This window comes from Peromyscus eremicus, chromosome 14 (assembly GCF_949786415.1).
Source record: "Peromyscus eremicus chromosome 14, PerEre_H2_v1, whole genome shotgun sequence".
Lineage (NCBI taxonomy): Eukaryota > Metazoa > Chordata > Mammalia > Rodentia > Cricetidae > Peromyscus > Peromyscus eremicus.
The window spans coordinates 74,262,485-74,289,835 of record NC_081430.1 but is presented as its reverse complement, the minus strand read 5'-3'; the positions used below and the strand labels follow the sequence as shown (position 1 = coordinate 74,289,835).

General features: G+C 42.3%; 2 protein-coding genes and 2 long non-coding RNA genes across 6 annotated transcripts in view; 3 read left to right on the top strand and 1 right to left on the bottom strand.

Moving 5' to 3' along the window:
• Positions 1-1,446: 1,446 nt before the first annotated feature.
• On the bottom strand, positions 1,447-27,351 carry Zbtb1 (zinc finger and BTB domain containing 1). Of its 2 annotated transcripts, XM_059280009.1 has the most exons (3): positions 27,103-27,351; positions 10,543-12,456; positions 1,447-2,907 (listed from the first exon to the last, which is right to left on the bottom strand). In XM_059280009.1, exons 2-3 carry the CDS (start codon positions 12,438-12,440, stop codon positions 2,871-2,873), a joined length of 1,935 nt encoding a protein of 644 aa, XP_059135992.1. In that variant the 5' UTR covers positions 12,441-12,456; positions 27,103-27,351; the 3' UTR covers positions 1,447-2,870. The 2 variants fall into 2 exon arrangements, with proteins under 2 accessions (XP_059135992.1, XP_059135991.1); XM_059280008.1 differs by lacking the exon at positions 1,447-2,907 and having other exon boundaries at positions 9,434-12,456; positions 27,103-27,350.
• Positions 1,585-8,194, top strand: LOC131924678 (uncharacterized). The gene is made up of 3 exons (XR_009382990.1): positions 1,585-2,986; positions 5,322-5,485; positions 7,671-8,194. It is a non-coding gene; the product is annotated as an uncharacterized LOC131924678 (long non-coding RNA).
• LOC131924679 (uncharacterized) lies at positions 14,500-18,706 on the top strand. The gene is made up of 2 exons (XR_009382991.1): positions 14,500-16,119; positions 18,496-18,706. It is a non-coding gene; the product is annotated as an uncharacterized LOC131924679 (long non-coding RNA).
• Zbtb25 (zinc finger and BTB domain containing 25) overlaps positions 19,132-27,351 on the top strand; it is a 31,157-nt gene continuing 22,937 nt past the window's right edge. Inside the window, exons 1-4 of one of the 2 annotated variants that reach the window (XM_059280012.1) lie at positions 19,132-19,289; positions 20,589-20,845; positions 21,165-21,308; positions 23,406-23,488. The gene's annotated coding sequence lies outside the window, so the exon portion shown is untranslated. Of the gene's footprint in view, positions 20,846-21,164; positions 21,309-23,405; positions 23,489-27,351 lie in introns of both variants that reach the window. The other variant, XM_059280013.1, reaches the window with a different exon arrangement.

The following is a 27,351-nucleotide window of genomic DNA, read 5'->3' as shown; positions in this document are numbered from 1 at the left end:
GCAGAGCAAACATTTCATTATTGTCAACACATAAAAAATTCCTTACCTGAAAATAAGCAAAGTGAATTATATTAGCTAAGTAATTTCTTTGAATAGTAAATTATGTTTGCTATTTTGAGTAAGGAAGTCCGTGAGAAAGCTGATTCTCCTATCAGATTTTTTTTTAAATAAGTAATTCTTTTTTTTTTTTTTTTTTTTTTTTAAGATTTTATTTATTTATCATGTATACAGTGAGTGTTCAGCCTGCAGGCCAGAAGAGGGCACCATATCTCATTGTAGATGGCTGTGAGCCACCATGTGGTTGCTGGGAATTGAACTCAGGACCTCTGGAAGAACAGCCAGGGCTCTTAACCTCTGAGCCATCTCCCCAGCCCAAATAAGTAATTCTTTTGTGTCAGGAATAAACCTAATTAATTTGTTTTCATGTTTGCCTTGAAACAGTATTTTCTTATCATTCTCCTGTATCAAAACCAGATAAACAAAAAACAGGATTCAGCAGTAAAATGTTAGTTCTCTTTGGGCCACACATGACCACCTCTGGTGACATTGTGACACTAGAGGGTAGGAGTTGATAACCAACTAGTTATGTTTTAAAAAGAACAGGCTGCAATACAATTACATTGTAAAACAATGCAATACAAATGAAAGTAATGTACAGACAGTTTAACTTCTGAATGTAGAGGAGGACATTTTATTAGGTAAAAGCAATGGATATCAGAATGTAACAAAAATACTGTATGTAATCCAAGAATTCCACTTAATGTACAGAAAATAATCACATTATAGTATGTACTTATGCCACTTGTAATTATCGTATTTCATTACACTTGTAGTTAGTTCAGTCAAAATTCAAACCATTTTCTTTAGTAAATCTAGCGCAATAAAAACTTAGTCCAAAATTGTTTGAATCTTTTCTATCCTGCTCTGGTTCCTTTCGTTATGGGGATTTTTAAAATTTTCTATGTATTGTAAGAAGCCTGCAGCCTATATGCTTACGTTCCCCAAAGAGATTTAACTCAGTGGTCTGTAGACTCCAACACTGGTCTAGACTTTTTGTCTTGCAGCAGTCATATACTTGGAATGCTTTTGTCTGTTTGTTCGAGATGGGTCTCATGTAGCCCAGACTGGCTTTGAATTCACTCTGTAGCCAAGGCTGGCCTTGACCTTTTCTTGATCCTCCCACCTCCCCTTCAAGTGCTAGGATAGTATTCTATCCACTCAGGTGGAGTTCACACATCAGCATGCCTGCTCCAAAGCTGAACTCAGGTGGACTCTCTTTGCTCTTTCCTTCTCTATCCCCATTATCCCTTCTGGTGGACTTTCTCTGATTTTTCAGCCAGTTAGTTTCCAGAATGAGATTCAAGTTATTACTACCTTAAAGTTAGGATTTTCTTTCTTTCTTTCTTTCTTTTTTTTTTTTTTTTTTTTTTTTTTTTGGTTTTTCGAGACAGGGTTTCTCTGTGTAGTTTTGGTGCCTGTCCTGGATCTCGCTCTGTAGACCAGGCTGGCCTTGAACTCAGAGATATGCCTGGCTCTGCCTCCTGAGTGCTGGGATTAAAGGCGTGTGCCACCACCGCCTGGCTTCTTTTTTTAATTAAAGTATTTTTTTTAGACAAGGTCTCATTATATAGCCTTGGCTAGCCTGGAACTCATTATGTAGACTAGGATAGCCATGAACTCAGAGATCAGCCTGCCTCTTCCTCTCAAGTACTGTGATTAAAGGTGTGCACTACCACACTTTCCATTTCTTCAGACAGATTTCTTTGTGTAACTTATTAAAATACTTGAAGAATTTTGCATAAAAACAAAGTAAGCATTTAAACATTTGAAATCACACACACACACAAAAACAAGCAATAAGGAATTAGTCACATAGTTAACAAAAAGTAAAAATAAAAGTATATCCACAATAAGGAAATAATATGGTTATAAGATTCATATGGTTAAAGAGTGTATGTGTAGCAAAGCATTTATAGTCATAGCCTGGCTCAAATCTCACCAAATCTCACCTCAAGAAAGGTTTTTTTTTTATAAACGTATTAATTTAATTTAATACTTAATTTTGTTTTGAAACTTGAAGCTGAGCAGGACACTATATAGTAGTTCTGAGATTAACAAAAATTTATTCTACATTATGAGACCATATCGATAAGTTCAGAAGAAGAAAATAATGTATGGTTTGTGGAAATCTACCACGACTGAATAATGCTCCTCTGTCAGGAGACTTTTAGAAAGAAGCTTCACTGGTATTCATAAGCAAGTGTGTGACTGGTACATAGTGAGAAAGGAAGATTAGTGTTCCACTTCCATAATAGCTACATTATCTTGTTAAAGAACTGGTCTTGGGTTTTCTTTTCTGTACCCATTTCTTTTTACTTACACACTACAGATATTTTTAAATATCCTTTTAAATTGTTTAACTACATCTCATAGTATATAAGCTATAATACTGGTTAAGTTTAGAATGATGTGTTTGTGGAACTATGTATCTCCTTTTATAATGCATTTACAGTTGCCTAGCAAGCCCTTCATTCTAGAAGGGAACCGTGGAGATACATGGCGTAAACTTTCATTTTACTGTAGCTTAATCATTGGTATCACATGACTTTTACAGTCACTTTTCTTGAGCAGATTTTCCATAAGTACTAGGAGAGTCACTGTGAATCAGCTTTGTTACAACAATGTGATTCCAAATGTGAATCATTACTGAGTTCTCTTGGATCTTTGCAACTGGAACTTGGGGGCTGATGGCGTGTGTCAGGAAGACAGAAAAAGATGGCGCCACGTCAGATCTGATTTCCTGGGTCTGCACTTAAAGATTATCTGTTGAAGAATGATTCTTCCCCATGTCCTCTCCAGAGCCACATCTGTCACTTCTCCAGAGGCTTAGAAGGCCCTATTTCACCACTGCCACACAGAAAAAGACAAAACTCAAGAAAAATAACATCACAAGGCAAACTGCTCTACAAGACAACATCATGCTTAGGTCAGAATATTTTAGCTTTGGCAAAGGCACACTGTTGAAGGAACAGAGTAGGAACAAGAGGATAGCTCCTAGAACTTACTTATAAACTGTTATTCCTGGTATAAGGCTTCGGATACAGGGCACCTCTCTAGTTTGGCTTTCGTATGGTCTAAGTAAGCATGGCTGCGTACGTAAGTATGTAACAAAAGACAAGATGGGGTTTCAGAAGCAGGGGAGCAAAGCAAGAGGTGCTTCCTTTCAAATGAGCTAGTTTCACAATATGTTTGCTAATGACAAATATCTGACTGAAATACAGATGCGATGAATTTGAAAGTTCGTTTTCAGTCTTCAACTATCACACGAACTACTTTCTTCAAATATCAGGCGTGTACTTTGCAAATGAAAACCAAGTACAAACGTGGCCGGGAATAGTCCTGGGTCTGAAACTCTCTTCACCCATCCCCTGACATTGGGCAAAGTGCTATTTTTGCAAGAATGTTTTGCCCTAATACTCATATCCTTTAAAAAAAAAAAAAAAAAAAAAAAAAAAGAGTCCCTTAAAATATTTTTCTCACATTAGGGAACATAAAAGCATTTGAAGGAAAAGGTGATCTCCATAATCTGGGTGCTTAGATTTATTTGTTTAATCAGAAACAGCCCTGTAGCTGTGCATGGTGATACATGCCTGTGATATGGCACTTGGGAGGTAGAGGCAGGAGGATCACCCTGTTCAAGGCCAGACTGGGCTACATGAGACCCCCATCTTCAGAACACAACCAAACCAAACCCCAGCTCTGTCTACTCACTTGATAGAGTGCATACACGGGTAGCACTATTGGCTTAAGCAGAGTAAAGGCCATGTTTCAAGTACGGCTTAAAGGCTGTAAGTTTAACTCTAGTCCTTTTTCAAATGGGTCATTACAGACTACTATGCAATTTTCTTGTTTGTTTGGTTTGTGGAAATCTACCACTACTGAATAATGCTCCTCTGTCAGGAGACTTTCTGAGATGGTTTATTTGTGCAGCCCTGGCTGTCCTGGAACTTGCTCTGTAGACTAGGCTGTCCTTGAACTCAGGTCCGCCTGCCTCTGTCTCCCGAGTGCTGGGATGAGTGCTGGGATTAAAGGCGCATGCTACCATGACCAGCTTTTTTTAATGCAAATTTTTATTCTTGGCTCCGAAATGTCTTTTATCGTCTTCCTCGGGTGCTAGCCTTTCCTATGATTTTCTACTTAGCTCAGTGATTAATTAGCACAGACACATTAGAATCAAACCAAGACTGAACTGTATTCTTCATATCACCTTTCAGTTTTAATGCCCTTCTGCCCTCCATCGATCTGTGTGGGCTTTGATACCAAGAAAATCTCTCATTACTAATTTGCCTCAGTGATTTGGGTCTCTTGACTATATCATAAAGAAGTTAAAGATTTAAACTCAATGCTAACTTTTTGCCTTTGCCAGAATATAAACATATAAAGAGCTAAGTTTCATATTTTTTGAGACTATACCCATTACCAAGTAATGTGTCCTAGAGTTAGAAAGAGAGCCATGTAGGGAGCAGGCCATTTAAATGTCTACATTGTTTCCAGTCACAGAACACTGTCCATTTCATTCTTTATTTCAAAATGTCATTGACATATGGTAGGCAAATTACCAAAGTGGTAGCTTTAGCATAGGATCTGTTGTAGAGACATTAACTAGGAGCTCAAAGGTCTGAATCTTGTTCTCCTTAAAGCACTAGTTAACTTTCTGTGTTGAGTGCTGCCACACTGGGGTGGTTATGAAGCTGCGACCTCCCGGGGTCACCTTTCACTTCTGTAAGACCACCGTTGAAGAGCTCACCTAGAAACCTAGATATTTTCATCAATGGAGTTATACACTGTTAGAATAACCAACTTTTGGTTTTAAGCGGATTCCTTTATTAAAGCAACCACACTATACCATTGGGGGAGGGGAATGTTTGCTAGCCAAAGGAATCCTGAGTTTCCTATCCACATCTATTCATGCAAACAAGAGGAAACTGGTTATTATTCCCCCCCCCCCCCCAGGGAGATTTGCTCAAGTACTCTGACTTCTTCAACAACTCACTAGTTCCAGGACTAATACAGGGGAACAGAGGTTGGTGGAGTAAATGAAACACAAAGAGCAGGACACACATGGAGAGGAAGCCCCAGCACAGACATGCAGTCTGAATTCAAACTAACTTTCAATTGATTATTGGGCCCTCAACTAACTAACTATCCCACCGACTGTTGTAAGTTTAAATGAAGCATAGTCAAAACATTCCTCAGCATTTCCAGTCTAAAACAACATTCTGAATGACACATTTAAATCCAGCTGTGCTTTCTACTTGCAGAGCCTCACTTCAGGTTGTCCCCTACGTACCCACTATTACCAGTCACCTTACCAGGCGTCACAGATGACGGATGACGAAGGAGCACCGCCTCACACGATCTTTATCATGTGTGTGTCCTAAGCTGAAAAGGCACTTCTTTGTAGATGGAACTCGTGTCTTCATGAGTAAGTACAAGAATGTAGCCTACGTCAAAGACTGAGTTCAAATTCCAGGTCTAATATATACAGTTTCTGTGTGGCTGAGGACCTTGGTCCCCTGGAAAATTAGTATACTTACCTCAAAGAGGAGGAGGACCAATTAAAGTTAAGTGGGCAAAACATCCGCATATAGAGTGCTGAAGAAATGGATGTTCAGACTGTAGGGAGCCCTACTTTGGGCAGACTATGGGTTTCCTAAGCTGGGATGTAAACTTCAAATTATTCAAATTAACACGAAGGATGGCTTCACTTGTGTTAGTGTTGTAGCGGCCATACCATCATACCTAGTTTACTGAGCTATCAAGCACTGAGGACAGGATTTTATGAAAATATGCTCCCGCAGGGTGGCGGTGGCACACGCCTTTAGTCCCAGCACTCAGGAGGCAGAGGCAGGCGGATCTCTGTGAATTCGGGGCTATCTTGGTCTACAGAGCGAGATCCAGGACAGGCACCAAAACTACACAGAGAAACCCTGTCTCAAAAAACCGGGGGAAAAACAAAAAGAAAGAAAGAAAACATGCTCCCCTCACCTTCGGGTACTCCGCCATCCTGGTTAATGGTAGAGAACTGACATTTTATCACTGGGAAGCACTTACGTAGGAAAAGATGGTGAGCAAAGTTGAGGAACTGATCAAAACAGATCAATGGGGGAGGGGCTTTTTTTTTCTTTTTTTTTTTTTAAACAACTTGTTACACAGTATCATGTAGTCCAGGCTGGCTTTGAACTCTTGCTGTTCCTGGTTCAGCCTCCCGAATGCTGGGTTTACAAGTATGTGCCATCATATCCGGCCCTTAAGTTAATGATAAACCCAGTTCAAATTAGGTATGTCAAATTTTGAGCTTTTCAGCTGTATGTACATATTCAAGTCCTTTTCTTTTCGTCCTGATTTATCCATTTTTGTTAACAATGACAGTTTTTCTCTTCAACATTACACCGACTCGTAGGAAGATATTTCAGAGCTTTAGTAAATAGAGAACTTTATTAGTGATCTAAAGGAACATTGCTTAACCAGTGGGAAAGTTACCGCCAACCACCACCACTGGCTCTCTGGGGGCACATCCCTGCCATGCTTAGAACCACTCTCCCATTGGGTATTTCACAGGTACAGCTGGGCTAGCCTCATCAACACTTGAAATCCTGCACCTCCTCTTCCAACAATTTTACATCATATTTTTGCTTCAAGCTGGAACATGGATTTCAAGCCCACTGCTGCTCTGTCTTAGCAAGCTGTCCTCAACAGTATTTTCCCTTTTTCTGAGACGGGGTCTTACTATGTCAAGACCAGGGTAGTCCTGAACTCAAGGGGTAGCCTTGAACCTAGCCTAGCCTCTTGCATGCTGGGATTACAGGCATAAACTATCACACTCAGCTTAATTCTTTTAAGAGTACCCTCTGGAATCCTTCTGACCTACTATTTTGCTTAAAGTCAAATTGTTCATTACTTTATATTAATTACACATTTGCTGTTACCCATGTGGGGTCATTTCTCTGAAAAATTTCACTTTAAAAAATATGGGAAATTAGCTGGATATGGTGGAGCATTATGTAATAATCCCAATACTCCCTAACAGCACTAGAGGAATGGCAACTTCCATTCCAACCTTTCCTGGGCTACAAAGCAAGACCCTGACTCAAAAAACAAACGAAAGAACCTGAAGGGACACGAGAAGCTGATCGCTTCAGCTCCCATCTGGTAACTCTTGAACCTGAGAGGCTGAAACAGGATCAGCATGATCATGAGGCAAGCCTGGGTTAGGCAGTGAATGACAGGCCAGCCTGGGCTACAAGGGAGAAAAGTGAAGGGAAGAGGGGTTAAAACCAGTTGAGTGCTAGACTTTTGCTGCCTTGGTTCTACTTTATTAAGTTCTGAGGTCCAGTCTTTATGACAAATTATAGATCCATGTTGGAGCATCAACCATGTTAGAAATGGATGATTTTCTCCCTGATAAAAGGGAAACTTAATACACAGTTCAGGGGCATAATGGCTGCCTAGCACGCCGAGGCTCTGGGTTTGATCTGGAGTGCCAGAGAGAAAAATCCAATTGGACTATTGTTTTTTCAAGAAATCCCAGAAATGGGACTTCAAATGAAAAGTGTCATCAATAGAGGGAAAAGATGCTACTCTTCTCTGGTTTCTCTTTTCCTCTCCAGATCTGGAAAAAACCTCGATCCTAAATGTGTGAACTTTCAAAGACAGAAGCAGCAGGCAAGTACTCCAGCCTGAGCCATTGTCCCCACAGCCCAAGGAAGGGCGAGAGCGAGCGGAGGCAGGGGAGTGGTGGATGTTTTCCATCCCCCTTAATTTTACAAGCTAAGTAACTTTTTTGTCTGTTTTTTCTTTCTTTTTCCTTTAGGGTTTATTTATTTATTACGTATACAGTGTTCTGTCTGCAGGTCAGAAGAGGGCATCAGATCTCATTATTGTGAGCCACCATGTGGTTGCTGGGAATCGAACTCAGGACCTCTGGAAGAGCAGCCAGTGCTCTTAACCTCTGAGCCATCTCTCCAGCCCAAGCTAAGTAACTTTTACCTGAACCCTGTCTTGTTAAAGACAATTAACTGTACATTCTACTTGGAGAAACCTGTGCTACCCTGTAGCTAAATTCCCCCAAACCACGCATACTATGTAGTATGAAACAGAAAACATCATCAAACATGCCTTTTTCAAATTGTCACAGGTGGGTAAAGTCGGATTACGTTTGCTTGCTAATTTGTTAGTTATTAGCACACACTAAAACCACTAAATCAAACCTCTTTTCCTCATAAAAAGAGGATTTCTTCTTCAAAGAGGGAAAATATTTAAAAAATGCCTTTAACTATGGGAAAGCCTTTGCAACAGAAACTCTGACAGGGAAAAGTGACCCCTCAAAAACAATGAGGTCCCCTCAGATCCGGTATAACCTGAGCATTTCGTTTGATTTTTGTCTTCTCTTTCTTTCCACTACTCTTCGATGTCTGGCTTTGATAGAGAACATTTCTCAGGTGCTTAACAGTAATCTACATATGCATCTTATATCTACGACATTTTAAAATGAATGACTTTCTCAGCTTTTTCTGTTAACAATGTGGCCTTGAAAAACTTCCCCAGATCTCACTCGTTTTTGTGCCTTTTCTCAGGATCGGGTTTTAACTGTCTTGGCTCCTGCCCGCACTGCCCTGTTCTAACATTCCAACACATGCCCATCGATCTGTGTTCACACTGTGCTCTATCCAGTACTTTCCACTAACCCTGTACTAGCCAACACGTCTCTCAGGTCTCGTGGCAACCTGTGCCTTTATGTAAATAGCATGTGAGAATATGATTTGCATATCTTAAAAATATCGAGAGCAAGAAAGAGCAATGCTTTTAAACTACCATTCATAGCCAAAGCCATACTCTTAAATATGTTAACTAAAATCCCTTTCAATATAAGAAGGGTGTTCCAAGTAATTCACATTAAAAGGCATTCTATTCGGCAGATGTGTTTATTGGTGGGTGTTTTGCCAGTGTTTTAGTTCACATGTAACTGATATAGTATAGACCCTGTTAACAACTAACAATATGACTTTCCCTGACAAGTATAAGCTGTTTCCATTTATATGCTGTGATTATTTTATAGTCCTCAAATCTTGTATCTTTTATAGAAAATGATATATAAAGCATAGCAATTTTCCACAACACACTTCCTCCAAATCTTAGTGTAAAACACGACACACTTTTGTGCACTCTACTTTTATAGAACAACCAGATTTATAATCGATTTCTTTATTTTATTAGATTTATCAATATACATGGCAGCTTTTTCAAATCTCAGTTCCAAAGTAATTTTAAAAATGAAAAATCATTTTTCCTTAGATGTCATATTCCTTAAGAGCTATTAAAGTCTATTTATAAACAAAATAATTGATAAACTAACACACTTTAGAAATCAGAATATTTTTAAATTAAAATATTTTAATGAATACAAGATGTCTTTTTAATTAACTATCATAGTTAAATTCAGTATCACAAAACAAAATGGCTTATCCCCACTAATTTCTCAAGTGAGGGAAAGTCATTGGGATTTACACTTAATATAAGTTTTAAATGTGATTATTAAATGATAACATTTTATCAATTATAGGAAATGTTCATTTATAGGAATTTCCTTAGGTCCATCAATCTTAGGCCAAGATTGAGCCCATGTCCACCTTAAAGGTTAGATTCAGTGTACCTCACTTGCCTAAGTTTGTCAATTTAAGAATATGGATTTCATTGATAAGGGAGAATGAACAGCAGCCACCCCACTATACAACTGACAAACAGCAAAAAAAAAAAACAAAAAACAAAAAACAAAAAACCCCAAAAAGCAAAACCAAAAAGAATAAGATAGTTTTAAATAATTATTTAAAAATTCTTAAAAAATTTAAGCAGGAATGGTCAATGATCCTGGGTTTAAAATTTCATAGGATAACCTTAAAATGAAGAAAGTACAGAGAAATAGTAAAATCATTACCTTATTGATTAAAAAAAAAAAAACAACTAGTTAATAGTCATTGAAGGGATGCCAGCACTGAGTCTACATTGAAAAGTACTTTTAATGGTAGTTAAGAAAACTAGGAACAAAGAATGCTCTTAGAAACATCAAAAGTGATAAACATTTAATGCCTAAAATATACTTAAGGTCCTAAACAAAAATGTTAAAGTAGAGGGCCTTGGAAAAATTTTCCCAACACTTCTTATAAAATCAGTGTCTAAATAGCTCATATCCTTTTGCTTTGGTGTTCTGCCTGTCAACTAAACATACCGCAGAAAGCCCCTCAGGTTCTTTTCAAATGCTTGGCATTATAATGTGATCTCATATCTTTCCTCAAATTAAACTTTGCTCCACATATTCCACACGTATACAGATGAACATCCATATGCTGCTCCAACTGTTCATTATTGGGGAATATCTGAAAGCAGACCTGGCATATCGTCTCACCAGCAGAGAGATGAGAAATCATATGCCGTACATGGTCATGTTTTCGGAAGTTTCCTTGATCACAAATGGAACAGACATACCTGGCCATGCCTTTGTGCATATCATTGTGCAGACGCAACTGCCGCTCCCTTAGGAACTGCTTCCCACATGTCTGACAAACAAACTGCTTTTCCTTAGTATGAACAGTATAGTGTTCTCTCAAATGACACCGCTGATAAAATCCTTTCCCACAGAGATTACAGAAGTGTTTTCGTCTGTGATCTCTCTCATTTTCTTCCATGATGGCACTCTTAAACATATCCTGGTCTAGGCAGCTAGACATATGTTCGACCACTAAATTTTCAGTTTCAAAACGCTGGCCACAATTGGGACACCGAAAAGGACAAGCGGAATGTTTAAATAACTGCTTTTTCTGGAGACTGTTTATTTGATAATGATTGTCCCTGAAATCATCTAGCATTTCAACAAACATGTCTCTTATCTCAGACTGCTCATCAGGGTTCTCTTCCATGTCCATCTTCTCGTCAGCATTTCCTAGCCCATTCATCGTCAGATCCTGAGGTTCTCCACATCTCTGAGCGTGTTCCTGAAGCTGTCTGCCCTTGACGAGTATTTGTCCACATTTCCCGCACGCACAGATATTTTCGATGTGTTTGGCTAAGTAATGAGATGACAGGTCCTCCTCAGTTATGGTGAGTCCGCACAGCTCACAGGACGCATTTTCTGCATCCTCCTGTACTGGGCTGCTGTTGTTAGGGGGTCTCATGCTCTCTATACCACTTCTTTCATCCACACTCATGGACATCCGAGGTTTCAGGGTTTTCCTACCACTCTTTTTAATGCCGACATCTTCCTCAACATAGTATCTATAAAATGGCTCTTCCGGTTCATCTTCTAACTCGTCATTGTCAGTGGACTCATTGCAGTCCTTATCAGCAACTTTAATAATGTTGAAGTCTTTCATTTCATCCGTAGGAATATCTTCTGGTTCCATCTTGATGATAATTCTTTTCGTCTCAGCAGCTCTACCCTTTTCTTCCCCAGCCAGTCCAGGCTCCGCTGTGCCCTTTCTGCTTCCAGTGGTCGAAGCTGAATCATCAGGCGCCTGGCTGGCGTCTTCTCTGTATTTGTCTGTCTGCGCAGAAAATGTTTTAGAAGAATCCTTTTCACCAAGTTCAGCTTTGATGTTACTATCTTTTCCATCTCTAATATCCACTATCCGGTGGTAAGCTCTTGTTGTGTTTTGGTATGAATGTCTGTTAGTACAGGTCAGCACATGTTCATCTAGTAATTTTTCACAGCTGAAGCCAAAGCCACAACTATCACAGGTAAAACTCCGTCCAAAGCGTCGAGACACACGTTCTTTGGGAGTCGATAATTTGGACACGGAACTTTTTTTGCACACATCAAACAGTGGCTCAGGAAAGTGAGCTAACTGTAATGGTTCCTCATCAGGCTCTCTATTGTGCGGTGTGTTCACTGTTGAACTGGGCTCTGCACACCACCTGTTGGCTTCACTGCCATTTCTAGCCACGGTGTCTTCATACATTCTTACCCCAAAAATCATCTTGCTGTTCTGCTTGCTGGAAGCCGAGGACGAGCATTTGGAACTAGAGCAGTCCGCGTCCTGTATGTCTTCTAAGCAGTCAGGGACATTGTACAGCTGTAGGTGGTTCATTGCCACTTTGAACTGCTCGAAACTGGAAGGAGCGGTCATAATCTTTCCCAAATACATGAACTGCAGAATGAGATCAAAACACTCGGCGCTTATTTTCATGTTGCTGAGATTCAGCTGTGCAGTACTGTGTTGATGGTTCATGAAAAACATTCTAAAATAGGAGCTGCAGGCAGCCAAGACTGCCTTGTGGGCTTGGAAGTAGATGTCGTCGATGGCAATGCAGCAGTCACAGAGAAAACCCCATTCTCTTTGGTTGTTTAGCTGCTGGAGGACATAGCTGCTGTGACTGGGCCTTGCCATCTTCTATTAATTAGACCTATGGAAAACAAAAATATGACAGTCAGGTATCAGAAAGACACTTTTTTAAAAAAAGGACACTTTCAGCATCAAAGCACAGTTTTCTATGCTAATGAAGCAAAAGCCAGTAATCTGCCTAAATCTTTTTAAGTTTGAAGATGAAAATATCTAGCCATGTATTGTTTTCTCATATATTGAACAAAAGACACCAAAAGCAAAAACCTTAATATTTTTAAAGTTAAAAACGAGGCAGAGGCAGGCAAATCTCTATGAACTCCAGACCAGCCTAGTCTACACAGTAAGTTCCATGCCAGCCAAGGCTACACAGTGAGACGTTGTATACAAACAGACATGTAAGGGAGCATGAGGACCCCCCAGAAAAACCCTATCTTTAAAAAGCTGGGCACGGGGTGCTCATGTCTGCACCCGTGAGACTTGTGATGAGCCAGCCAGCCAGCTAGCCTACTTGTGAAATCCCAAGTCAACGAGAAACCCTGTCTCAAAACCAAGTAGACAGCAGCCGAGGAACATTGCCCGCCCAAGGCTGACCTCTGGTCTCCACATGCACACGAACACACAAGCCTCTGTACACAAACGAACATAAACACACAAAAACTCTTCATCCTAGAGGGAAAACACATACCAATACAAACAACAGAAGTAAATAAAGCAGCAACTTAAACTAAAAGTTACTAATTTGAGTGCAGAGCTTTAACAGCCTTTCGAATGATTTGTATTAAGGAATTATTGCTCATTTTTCAAGTGTGCTAAAATGTTTTCTTTCCTTTTCCAAATTTACTTTGGGGTTTAAAAAATCATTTTATGTGTATATGTATGTGGACCACATACATGCCTGTGGAGCCTGTGGAGGTCAGATAGATGAAGTACCTGTGAATGCGGGGAAGCCAACCAGGGTCATCTGCAAGAGCACTGAGTGTTTAACTGCTGAGCCATCTCTCTAGCCCTCTACTTTGGGTTTTTGAAACAGGGTTCAACCATACAGTTGAGAGAGCCTGGAATTCTCTCTATGTAGCCCAGTCTAACCTCAGACTCAGAATCCTACTTCAGCCTCCTGAATACAGGATTACACGTGTGAGCCGCCACATCGGGCTAAGAACCCTTATCCTTTAGATGGACGTACTGATGTATTTACAGATGAAATTACGTATTTGAGATAACCTTCAAAACCAACGAGGAGGGGTTAAAAGCTACAGATAATACAAAACCGGCTGTGTTAACTATTGAAGCCGGGCCATAGAGTCTCATTTTGTTATTTGCTTGAAACTTTCCACAGAAAAAAATTTATTAGGCCTGGAGAATGGCTTAGTGGTTAAGAGCATTCCTACAGAGGACCCATGTTCGATTCACAGTTCCTACATGGTGGCTAACAACCCTTTGTAACTAACTCCAGTTCCAGGGGACTCAATGCCCTTTTTCCGGGTCTCCATGGGCACTGCACACACTCAGTGCACAAACATACACGCAAAGCAAAAGACTAAATATACATTAACTAAAAAAAAAAAAAAAAAATCTTCTAAAAATAAATAAAAATTCTATTAAAAAATCTGCTCGGTTTGGTGGCCTCAAGTCTTTAATCCTAGCACTTGGGAAGCAGAGGCAAACAGGTCTCTGTGAATTCCAGGCCAGCCAGGATATATAGTGAGACCCTGTCTCAAAAAACAGGAAACAAACTTTATTAGGTTATATAGAAATCACACCAATAGTTTGACTGCCATTTTTTTTTCTTTAATTATTGGGGAAACAATAGTTTTGTAGTCAGAATACATCTTTTATTGTTCACCATGTACCTAAGGGGGGAAAAAAGCAGTGAATTTATTTGGGAAAAAAGTATCTATCTTTATATTGTAATTTTTTTCCCTTCCATTAAAAAAATTTGCAAGCCGGGCGTTGGTGGCGCACGCCTTTAATCCCAGCACTCGGGAGGCAGAGCCAGGCGGATCTCTGTGAGTTCGAGGCCAGCCTGGGCTACCAAGTGAGTTCCAGGAAAAGGCACAAAGCTACACAGAGAAACCCTGTCTCGAAAAAACCAAAAAAAAAAAAAATTTGCTTAGGGGCTGGAGAGATGGCTCTGCGGTTAAGAGCACTGACTGCTCTTCCAGAGGACCCAGGTTCAGCTCCCAGCACCGACATGGCAGCTCACGACTGTCTGTAATTCCAGTTCCAGGGGACCTGACACCTTCACACAGATACACATGCAGGCAAAACACCAATGAACATTAAAAAAAAAAAAAAAAAAAAAGGTGGGGTGGTGGTGGCATACGCCTTTAATCCCAGCAGATCTCTATGAATTTGAGACCAGCCTGGTCTACAGAGCAAGATCCAGGACAAGCACCAAAACTACACACAGAAACCCTGTCTCGAAAAACCAAAACAACAAACAAAACACTAAAAGTAACACATGCTCATTGTAAGAGTTTAAACAGAGTAAAAACACACCTTGAATGACACACCTCTTCTCAGGTGATCATCTAAGCATTCTGGATCATATAACCTTCACATCTGTCTATGCTCACACATGGTCCGTAATACTGAGTACTATGGTATCATAGTATGTAGACCTCTGTAACTTGTTCCTTCAACATTGATGGGCAGTGAAATTATTAATGTAGTGAGTTACCTTAGGGTAGGAGAGGGAAACATTAAAATCTTAGAGGTGCTATTACATTACAAAACTAAAATCCAACTTAAAGGTGGACACAACATATACCACTAATCAAAGGCTGAAGCAGGAGGATTTTGAGTTCAAGGCCAGCCTAGGTTACACAGAGAGTTCCAGGTTAGTCAGGGATACACACACACACAGAGAGAGAGAGAGAGAGAGAGAGAGAGAGAGAGAGAAACCCTGTTCTTTGTTTTAGTGTGTGTGTGTTTGTGCATGTATATGTGTATTTTAAAGAGGTATAAAAAAAAGACAGTTTTTTGCGGGTGGTGATGGTGCACGCCTTTAATCCCAGCACTCAGGAGGCAGTGGCAGGCGGATCTCTGTGATTTTGAGGCCTGCCTGGTCTACAGAGTGAGTTCCAGGACAGCCAGGACTGCTTCACAGAGAAACCTTGTCTCTAAAAATAAAAAATAAAAAATGCAGTTTTCTGACTTTAGTCTCAAATTTTAATCCGTATACATAAAACTTTGTAATCTACTCTCTATTAGAAAAAAAAAAAAAAACCATTCCCATACTGTTTACTGAGAAAACAAAAGACAACCCTAACAAGCTGTTCAGTGAACTAAAATGTTCATTCTTTTCTCTCTTTCTTTTTCTTAAAGACAGGGTCTCTCTATTCAGCCCTGGCTGTTCTGGCACTTGTTCTGTAGACCAGCCTGGCCTTGAACTCACAGAGATTCTTACTTCTCCCTTCAGAGTACTGAGACTAAAGGTGTGAGCCACATTCTGCCAAAATGTAGTACTATTAAAACATTTCTATCTCGGCAGTAGTTATCAAGAGAGTATTGAGTACACTCATCTCTCCTTGCTTCTATCTGTCCTCACAGATCAACTCTAGGTCACACACCCTGTCGCTCCATGCTATCCTGCTACATACAGGCTCATGCTACCTCCCTATTTCCCTACCTAAATGTCAACAGAGTTCCCAGGAAGAGATGGGGCCTGTGGAGTGGAGAAGCCACTGTGTCTCCTGGAAACCAAATCAAGTGTTTCAAGAAGGTAATAAATTTCAAACCTGCGTCACGGATGTCTACAGCTAAACTGAGGGAGGATATGCCTAAATATAAAAGCAATGGATGTTCAAGGACATCATTCATGTTACTCCTAAGAGTTAACTACACTAAGGTTAATCTACTAGCCTTTAGAAATATATTGATGAAAAAGCCTGGAGAGATGGTCTAGCAATTATGAGCACTTGTCACTCTTATTAGAAGACCCAGGTTCAATTCCCAGCACCTACAAGGTGACTCCCAACCATCCGTAACTCCAGTTCCATGGGATCCAATGCTCTCTTCTGTCCTCCAAGAGCATCAGGAACGCATGTGCTACACAGACATACATGTGGGCAACACATTCATACTCATAAAATTAAGTAAATCTTAAAGATAAATATATTCAAATGTGAAGGCAGAAAATGCAGGTGCAGAAACAAAATTTTTACAATTAAAATTCTATAAAACAAATCTACACGATAATACAACTGAATGCAAGAGGTTAAAAAGTACACAAAAACAGTGACCCAAGCCCACTTTAAGTAGGGTGAGATCTGGAGGTAACTAGTCATCCCACTGTATGATTCACAGAAACTTTTAATGAAAAAGAGAAAGAAGCAAATAGAGCCGATAGCTCTAAAAAAAGACTTTCTAGAACTAACAGTTGTTAGAAACTGAAACAAACCTGAGCGGAACCTAGCGATGCCCACACACAGTGGGGCAGAAACCAGTGAGGCAGGGCAGAGAGCTGGGTCCCCGTTCTGCTCTCCCATCCTGCAATCGGTTTACGATCATTCGCCCAGTATTCAGGTGGAAATAACGACTCAAATAACAGACACAAGGAATCACACAGCCAATGTGTAAAATGTGGGGTTTGCCATGTGATATTAAGGGAAACAATACTGGCTGCGGTTGTAATGGTGGCATGTTTGAGCACCAGGAAGTAAATCTAACTAGGTAATTTTAAGCTTCCTTCCAAGTAAGCTCCAAATGATGGTCAAAAAATTCCAAGACCCCTTCTAATCTAAAATAAAAAACAGTGATTCGGCCACTAACTAAAGTCAACTCCACACATTCGATTAGTTAAAATCCATATTTTACACGAACCTAAACAAGCACTACACCGATTAGGACAGCCTCTAAAGCGCATGGATGCACATTCTTTCATTCAATACATCGGTCACTGTATACTGGACTGAGCCCAGCTACGGAAGGCAGAGCTGTCCCCAAAGCCCAAGGACACCTGGAGCGGGTTTCTTCCCTAGACCAGTCACTTCACTCAGCATGAAGTCAGGAAGTGTCTGCTCCACAGAAGGCGTCACGCTGTGCTGGAGAACAAGCACTGTGTCCAAATGGCGGATGTAAACCCCACTGCCTCTGTGTCACATCCTCCCATCTTCCCATCCTACTGGGAGATGCTGAACAAGGGCTAAAGCAGTTCTCAGTGCTACCCTACAGTCTCCAGGCGGACCTATGATTCTAGTTTAAGAAATGTTAGCATTTATTATACAACTTTATTATCTACTGGATAAAGATGATTTTACCCAGATAGTGGGGGGTGAAGGAGGATCTAAGTTCCTGAAAGACTTTCAGCTTATCTCTTTAAGGTTAAGTTTTGCACTACACTTGTGTAAAGCAGCTGGGTGTGGTAGCACATTCCTTCAATCCAAGCACTAGGGAGGCAGAGAAAGGAGGATCCCTGCATTTCAGGCCACCCTGATCTACAGAGTGAGTTCCAGGGTAGCTAGGGCAACACAGAGAAACTGCTGTCTCAAACCCCTACCTCTGTCCCCCCCTAAAAAAAAAATGGTATAAAGCATTTACTTTTATTAAACAATTTCACTCAAATTCCAAAAAGTTTGCTTTCTTTTCAATTTTTTATTTCTAATTTAAAAAACTGTTGGGACCAGGGAGAAGGCTCAGTAGTTAAGAGCACTAGTGTTTGGTCTTGCTGAGGACCCCGGTTCAGTTCCTAGCACTCACATGGAGGCTCACACTTGTCTGTCTCTAACTCCAGTCCCAGGGGATCTGATGCCCTCTTCAGACCTCAGCGGGCACTGGGCACACACGTGGTGTACAAACTTATACAGAGAGAAAACACTCATACACACAAAATAATAAAATAAACAGATCGCAAAGAAATGTTCCTGGGTGTGGCTTTAATCCCAGCACTAGGAGGCAGATGGGGAAATTGGTGAATTCCAGACCAATCGTGGCTGCACAGTGAGACCCAGACTCAAAACAAACAAAAATGTCACCAAAATTTAGTAAGCTTTATATTACGTAGCTTATCAAGAAGTTTATTTCCATAAACAGAGTCCCTCTATTTCACCTGCTCTGGTTTGAGATTAAAATCTGTGACCATGTTTGTTTGTGTTCCCAGCTATCACCGGAAGATCACATTCATCACAGCTGGCAGTTGGTCTGGGACAGAAAGCAAAACCTTCTAGTTGCATTCGAAGGTCTACACCCAGGAAAGTACTCCAGCAGTAAGGAGGCAGCAATCCAGTACATCTTACACCATAACTACAAATTACTTTGAAAGTGCTTACCAGTTTATTTTAAAAGTAAAAAATGGTCACGAAACACACCAACTGTATTAAGCAATTCTAACAGTCATTAACCTATAGAGCATAGATCTTAGAAGTCCAAGAGTCTTATTTCATAAAAAGCAAACTTTTATGATGATTAAACTTCATATCAACATTTCTAGCTAACTGTGAAACCCAGGTACTGGGACTCAGACAAGGACTCCTATGTACCTCAGATAGTACTAAAACTTCCTCGGCACAATCTAGTGTGGTCTTCTGCAAAGACCATCAACTAAGAACTGGTTTCAGGTCCTGAATTCAGGTACTATCCTGTAAGTGATGAGCCTTATCTGAATGATAGCTGTAATGTGGTTTTATCTGTCTTTATTGATATGTTCCCTAAGTATACTATGTTATTTACCATTTAAGAAATTTGGCCATAGAATTTTTTTTTTTTTTTCTTTTTTCTTTTAAAGACAGGGTCTCTTGTAGGCTTGCCTGGCCTCAAACTCGATTTGTAATAGAGGGAGTCTTGAACTTCTGATCTTCCTCCTTCCACCTTCCAAGTTCTGGAATTACAGGCCTGCACCGCCATACCTGGTTTACTAAGTGCTTGGGACCGAACCCAGGGCTTCCTGCATGCTAGGTAAGCACTCTGTCAATGAGCTACAACCCCAGCCTTGTAGAAGCTATTTTTAGTAAAGTTCTCACTGACATAGTAAATTTTCAGGAACGATTCATTCTATGGCCAAATTTCTTAAATGGTAAATAACAGCTTTGATCTGATTACATAAGGGTCTGTAAATATGCACATAAAGCAGGGATGGCACACATCTTTAATTCCAGTAGTTCCACACACAGCCAGGGGTATACAAGGACAGGAAAGACAGACACACACACACACACACACACACACACACACACACACACACTATCCCTCACATGCCGTTTTCCAGAGTACACAGTCCACTTTCTAAAAGGAACAAATATTTCTAGGTTCTCTGTTTAACCAGTTGTAGAGATTCCTAAAGATAAAAGGGTTTTACTTTGAGCCATATAAGAGAAAATGCAGAAAAAAAAAATTATTCACTATTTAAACCAGGCATTCTGGCTAGCTATTAAATTCAGTACTTAGTACAGGAAGTTCTGAATTTATAATGGGATAATGTTCCAAAACGTATTTTTAAGTTATTTGGAACCTGAAACACACATTCCCATAGAAACAATGCTATAAATGGCGGTTCAGTTTGCTGCTCACACCCAAGAGTCTGTGAAAGCCATCACGTGCCCGTGTGAATCCGAACAGTGCTGAAGTACTGCCCCTGTCATGAGCACTCACTGATCTAAGTGAGCCGCACTATGGAACAGTGATGCCCACTATGCTGAGCCCTCAAGGACAGGGACACACTTAAAGGCCTTAGTGTTCTTGTGCCCAGCACAGTCTTCCCACATGGCTGGCACTTAGCACATGTTTGTTACGGGAGAAAAAAAAAGTTCTGGAAACAGGCACTGCTAGATATGGGTACCAGTTCTACCCGCTTGGTAGCTCCCTGGAAACCTTTCCATCCCTTGTATCCTCCTTCTCAACCATCAAAGCAGGACAGTCACACCCAGCAAAGGGTTCTTGTAGAAACTAGGTATGACAATATTTTGGGCAATCTGGGTTTTTTTTTATTTTGTTTTGTTTTTTAAGATTTATTTATTTACTATGTATACAGCATTCTGCCTGCACATCAGAAGAGGGCACCAGACCTCATTACAGATAGTTGTAAGCCACCATGTGGTTGCTGGGAATTGAACTCAGGACTTCTGGAAGAGTAGCCAGTGCTCATAACTGCTGAGCCATCTCTCCAGCCCACAATCCAGTACTTAAAGTTAATGTCATCATACTGAACACAATTTATAAAATCCCATGAAAAATCAAGTTCAACTTACTGTTCTGCAGATGAGAACGCTCAGGAGTTAAAGCCACATGCTCAGCACATGGGGTCTCAGTGGCTGTCAGGGTCTCCAGCCTCCTGCCTAGGCTCTTCCCATTGCTAAGAGCTCCGGGGACTTCTCTCCACTAAGCATTGCCGAAATACAGGAACTGTCTGCACTCCGGACAGCCTCACGCTGCCACTCTTCTGTTGTAGACTGTAGCTTGTTTGTTGGTTGGTGTTTCTGTTGCCTGGTCAAGCCAACAGCTGTCACTTCTAAAAGGTATGCTGATCTGCTGTCCACCATTTTTTTTTAAAGATTTATTTATTTATTATGTATATAGAAGAGGGTGCCAGATCTCATTACAGATGGTTGTGAGCCACCATGTGGTTGCTGGGAATTGAACTCAGGACCTCTGGAAGAACAGGCACTGTTCTTAACCTCTGAGCCATCTCTCCAGGCCCTGCTGTCCACCATTTTAATCCCATAGGTTGTGAGACTAGACAAAAACTCAGGGAGACAAACTACATAATTTAATTCTTTGAGATCCTATGTACTATGACAGCAGGCAAGCAAACTGCCTTCTTTGACTTCTTGATAGGACAATGGATAATAAATGTTACAACAAGTAACATGAATGAACCACTGCTGCAGTTCCAAATGGATCCCAGACAAGGAATTCATCCACACTGGAGGGAAAACAGGGAGTTTTGAATGCTCTTTTCTCTCCAGTACAAGAGGAAAGGTACTTTATGCCTCCATTTTTAACCCCTATCCTAGAGGCTGTATAGCCATCTCCTGAACACCAGAGGGCACTGTAGGTGCCTCTGACCTAAAGCTGGTCCCCTTTGGCACATGGCATTTGTATTGTTAGGGCTTGGGGCGCAGGACTCTAGTTATTCCAAATTATTCCCTCCGTGCACTGACACTGTCTGCTGTAATTGTGAGCAGCTCGGCCAGGCCATTGGCCTATTCTTCATTTGAGAACTTTATTCAGTAAGTGCTGCTGAGTATCTTGCAGGCCGGCAGCTCTTCCCACAGTGATCAGTCATTTTTTCCTTCTTATAAAGTGTACTGCTTCCAGTTCTGCAGCTCAAGCCGCTTCTGTTTAGTGCTAACCAAAATCGTGTAAACTCTAATTTTTTTTTTTTTTTTTTTTGGAGACAGGGCCTATCTATTAGATCAGGCTGTCCTCCAGAGATCAGCCTGCTTCTGCCTCCTGAGTGCTGGAATTAAAGGTGTGTGCTACCACACCTGGCAAAACTCCAAATTTTTATCTAATTAAAATAGATGAAATAAAACCAAGAAAAAGTATCTATTCTAAGTACAATCCCATTCTTTAACCTTCAATCTCTTAAGATTTTTCCCAACCCCAAACACTCGAAAAGTAAAAGCTTTCCTTATTACACACACACACACACACACACACACACACACACACACACACACACACCTTTGGGGAACCCTTTCTGACCCATGATGAGGCAGGCATCTCTCTTCTGTACTGCAAAAGCCCAGCACTGGGAGACAAAGGATGGCCATCTAACTGGAGATTGTCTCAGTCACTCTTGTTTTATAGTCTGGTCCTGGAGACCAAAGGTGTCATGTCAGCCATGATTACAACCTCTAGCTTCTGGTAGTTTCCTGACATTCAGCTGATATCGTCACCGAAACTTTTATAGAGTTGTTGGCAATTTACAGGGCCTTTTCCATACATTAGCCAACTGATTCTCACAGCACCCCGAGATGGGTTTGAAATTACCCTTATTTTGTGAATGAAGAAAACAGGTGAGGTAGGTTAACTACTCACCCCGTAGACCGGAAGCCGGGGCTGAAACCCTAACTCTTGATTCAAAACGCAGCGTTTCTGTTTTTGTAGTCCAGACAACACTTTCTGGGTATGATTATTAAGTAAGTGAAGTGCCCCTCTGGAACATTCTAAGCCTCCCACAGTCACACTTTCCGTCACTGTAAAAGCTCCCACCATTCTTGCACTGTCTTATCTTGCAGGCAGGCAGAAAGCACCCCCTTCCCCTATCTCCCCCTCCATCTGCTGACCACCCCCACCCCCACCCCTCATTGCTGGCAATTTCAAGTGGGAAGGAGTTCTTCAGTTAGCTCTTAAAAGGACAACATGCATCTCACACAGAAAACTAAAAGGAAATAATAATCAGTAAATTATTATTTAATATTTTGTGTTTGTTTTGGGGGACAGGGTCTCACTCCGCAGCCTTGGCCGGCCCGGAACTGTGTATGCCAGGCTGGCCTTGAACCTAAGGGAAGCCCGCTTGCCTCTGCCTTCTGAGTGTTAGAATTAAAGTCACGCAACCTGCACTCTGCTCTTCTTTAATTTTTAATACTCATTATTATATCTTGCAGGGCTGAGGGTAGAAACCTAGGACCTCAGGCATGACAGGCAAGCACTCTTACCACTGAGTTATACCTCCAGCCCTCAAATGTGATTGAGAACAATTTACATTGACATAGCAGTGTTTTAAAAAAGCATGTCCTCAGTACCCTCAAGTGACTACCATGATTCAATCTGTATGTGTTGTTTTGGGGCTTCATTAGAAAGTTAACTTCACAGCTCATCCTTCTTGAATACACTAGGCTAAGGAACTTCACAATGACTACACAGGACAAAATATCAGTACACTTAGAAACCTACCTTAAATAGATGAGATGTCAAATGGGAGCAAAGTTCAGGCCAGAGTCCTTGCATCCCCCCCCCCCCCGTAGCCCTCCCCATGCCGTAACCTAAAACAGACGGTCATTAATGCCCCCTCCCTTCTGCTTTCCTTCCTATCATGTTTCCCTGGCTGCTCTGGATGCTGATCAGGAGGAACCCACACCATCACAAAAAGGCACAGGGACATCTCGGCAGTGGTTTCAGAGGCAAGGCTACCTACCCACTCCTTCCCAATGGTAAGCTAGGAAGCTCTCTACACATGAAGGGCTTGTTTGTTTGTTTGTTTGTTTGAAGGGCTTGTTTTACTGAGTTTAGCCCGCATTAATCTGTCAGATAACGGACTGCAACATTTGCAAAGGATGAGAAGCCCACCAAAGGTAAACTTCAGGAGGGCTGAACTAGAACAACAACTTACACGCCTATCAGCTCAATGCAAAACCCTCCCCGCTTTCCCTGCACCTGGCAGTTCTCACCTATCTGAGTTATGAAAAGAGAACCCAAGGGTATGAGCGGGAGCAGGCCAGAGTGAGGCTCACACAGCAGCAAGATGCTCAGGTGCTGCCTTCCCATTTTGAAAATGAGGAATTGATTGTTCACAGTGATTACCTCCGGGGGAGTGGGAGTCAGAATAACTTTTCAGATTTATATTGTATGTACTTTAGTATAGGTTGCATTTTTATCCTTGAAACGGCATGCCACCCAGCACTCAGGGAACAGAGACAGGTGAATCTCTGAGTTTAGTTTACAGAGCTGAGTTCCAGGACGGCCAGGGCTACACAGAGAAAAGAGAAACCCTGTCTCAAAAAAAATAAATAAATAAAAATTTAAAAAAATCAAACAATTTAAATAAAAAAGAAAGAAAAGGCATTCCCACTTTAAGGAAAAATAGACACAAATAAGTTAATTAGGCTCACAGAGAACATATGAATGAATAGCAAAGCATTTTTCCTATTTTATTACCAGAGACACTACCACAAGAAATTATCACAAAAATACTATAGAGACCAAAGTGAACTCTGAAGCAGATGTTTCACATATTCACTCCCCAAAGCAAAAGATCGCAGCCTAAATATATTATTTTTTTTTTTTAGCATTTCTATCACAAATGCCTCACACACACCCCTTTAGGCAAAGATATATAGTTTGTCCTGGCTAGAGAAGAACTCCCCCCAAAAGGACAGCAACATTTTTTTCCTGGATGTTAGAAAAATAAAAAATGGTGTTGCAAGGCACACTGGACACTTTGAAAAGGGGCCCTGGTTGTACCAGACACCGACAGACGTGGGGAATGAGGAAGCAAAAGGTTCGGTACAAACATTTCGCAGCTACCATGAAATCAAAACACAAGGTCATGAGCAGGCGTGGCAGCACAAACCTTTAATCCTAGCACGGTAGAGACAGAGGTGGGCACACCTCTAAGGGTTCGAGGCCAGCCTGGTCTAGAGTTCTAGGTCAGCCCGTGCTACATGGTCAGATCCTGTTTCAGAGAACAAACAAACAAACAAACAAAACCCACAAAGTCAAAAACACGGTGTGGTGTCACAGGCCTGGGATCCCAACACTAGTTGAGAGGTTGGAGCAAGAGGGTAGAAAGCTAGGGCCAGCCCTGGACCAGAAAGCGGGAGTCTAGCTTTCAAAACAAAACAAAACAAAACAAAACAAAAAAAAAACAGCGGACATGGTGATGCTTGCCATTAATTCTAGCACTCAAGAGGCAGAGGCAGGCAGATCTCTGAGTCTCTCTCTCTCTCTCTCTCTCTCTCTCTCTCACACACACACACACACACACACACACACACACACACACACACACACACGATCAAGAAGCTGTGCTTATGCCCTGGTTAAAAATGGGTCTCTTTTTCTGACAATGATGTACCCACCACCTGCATGTTCAAAACAGTAGGCATGACGTTAGAAATTGGAGGAATTTAGTATCATGAAAACTGAGACTCTGGGTGGGTTTTTTAAAAATTTCTAATTAAGTGTTTATGTGGGGGGAGGGGTATGTGCACATGAGTTCCCTGAAACTGGAGTTACAGGCAGCTGTGGGCTGCCTGATATGGGTGCTGGGCGCCAAATTCAGTTCCTCTGCAAGAACAGCAAGTGCCCTTTAACCACCCAGCCATCTCTCTGTAGCCCCGGCTTTTGATTTTTGAAAAAAAGGGTCTTGCTTTGTAGACCAGGTCCTGATTAGCCTCCAACTCCTGATCCAGCCTCTGGAAGTGCTGGGATTATAGGCCAGCACAACCACACCCTGTAAAACTCTGGTGTCAATGGAGATATGCTGTTGTTAAAGTGGGTTGCTGTAACCAACACTGCTGGAGAATTTCTACTTAGTTTCTGCTTTAGTTCCACCTATTTTTTTAAGAGGAAGGAACCGCACCGCAGCTCCTAATGCCACTCAGTATTACTGAGACTTTAGGAGATAACATAGCAAGTGATTCAAAAGGGAAGTTTTACGGTTCTGGGCAAGCGACCAGCCATCATTCAGGCCTCAGACTCCTGCACCTCCACCTTCTCCATTTCTCCAGATCACATCCACTTGAGGTGACAAAGTTCCAGAGAATCTATTTTACACTTTTTAAAACCATGATTGCTTTAAAGTTACCATAAGAATTACATGGCTTCCCCAAATCTGCTTCAGGGTGCCTCGAACTTCAGCTCAAGAAATTCATTCTAAGTGGTCTTCAGAACACAAAACCAGGCTTGGTGGCTTATGCCTATCACCCTAGAATTTAGGATTCCCTAAGGCAGGAGAATTACATCCAAGCGATCCTGGGCTACCTTGCCAAACCAAACCTTGTCTCAGAAAAGAAAGGAAAAAAAAAATTGCTTGGAACGCTTTGTGGATTCCAGTGTCAAAGGGAAAAATGTTGCCGCAGCGGTACATACTGTACGGAAATACATTCTGACCAGTGGAGAAGCTACGTGTACCTTCACAGCCACACTCGATTCAGGAACACGATCACACACCTACAAATACCCCAGTCCCCGAAAACAAGGACTTTCATTAACCTGTTCCTGACCCGTCCGAGTTGGAAAATGTCTTGTCAACCCCTCAGATCACGTGGACGGGTGGCTCAGGTGGAAAGGCAGCCTGGGAGCGGCGGCTGAGCTCAGACCCACGCCTGCACACTTCAGCCGCAGGGACTCTCGATCGCCACCCAACTCGCTCACCGCCTCTCCCAGAACTTCTACTGGGAAGCGCCCACCACTGGAGGCAAAAAGCACTTTCTTCTCGGGACTCGGGGGAGTGCGGGGTGGGGAGAAAAACCAATCTCGTACACAGAAAAATCCCCCAACGCCCGAGACCTACCACTTTTGACCCGAACAAAAAGCGTGTGTGCTGATGAGAGGGGGTGGGAAAGAGCGAAGCAGGAATCCGCGCGGCCCAGCCGCCTCCTCCCTCGGAGCGCGCCCAAGTCTGCGGCCTCCGGCTCCGGGACGCTCCCCTCCCACCGGCCGCCCAGCCGCAGCTGGAAGTTAGCGAAGCGCGCTCCGGGCCCGTCAATCAAGCGCGGCCTCCCGCCTCCACCTCCCCTCCCCCCTCCCCCACCAGAAAATAAAATAAAGGGAAAAGAAGTAATTTGGGAAGTCGTCTGGAGAGGGGGAATCCGTCCCGGACCCGGAGAGGCCGCGCGCACCGGACTGATCGCCGGCACCGAGCAGGCGGCTCAGCAGTCCCCCGCCACCGGCTCCTCGCCGCGCGCCCTCCGCGCTCCGGCTCCCCGCACCGGTCGGCGGCGGTGCCGCGGCGGCGGCGGCGGCGGCCACGCACTCCGCCAGGCCCGTGGCCCGGCCCCGGTCAAAGTTGCGCAAATAGCCCCGACGACTGGCAGATACTCACCGGGCGCGGCGGGACGCGCGGCTTCGGAGGTTTTCGGGAGTTTAGGGCAGCGGGGCCGCGGGGCAGGCGGGCGGAGGCAGCGGGGCCGCGGGGCTGCAGTTGACGGCGCGCGGCGCTCGGCTGGGCTGCGCCGAGACACTCCGGCTCTGCCAGGGACTGCGCTGCAACAAAGGACTTCCGCTGCCGCACAGCCGCGCCTGCCGCACCGCACTGAGCCGGCCCCGCTTACGCGGCGACTCCGGGTCTGCC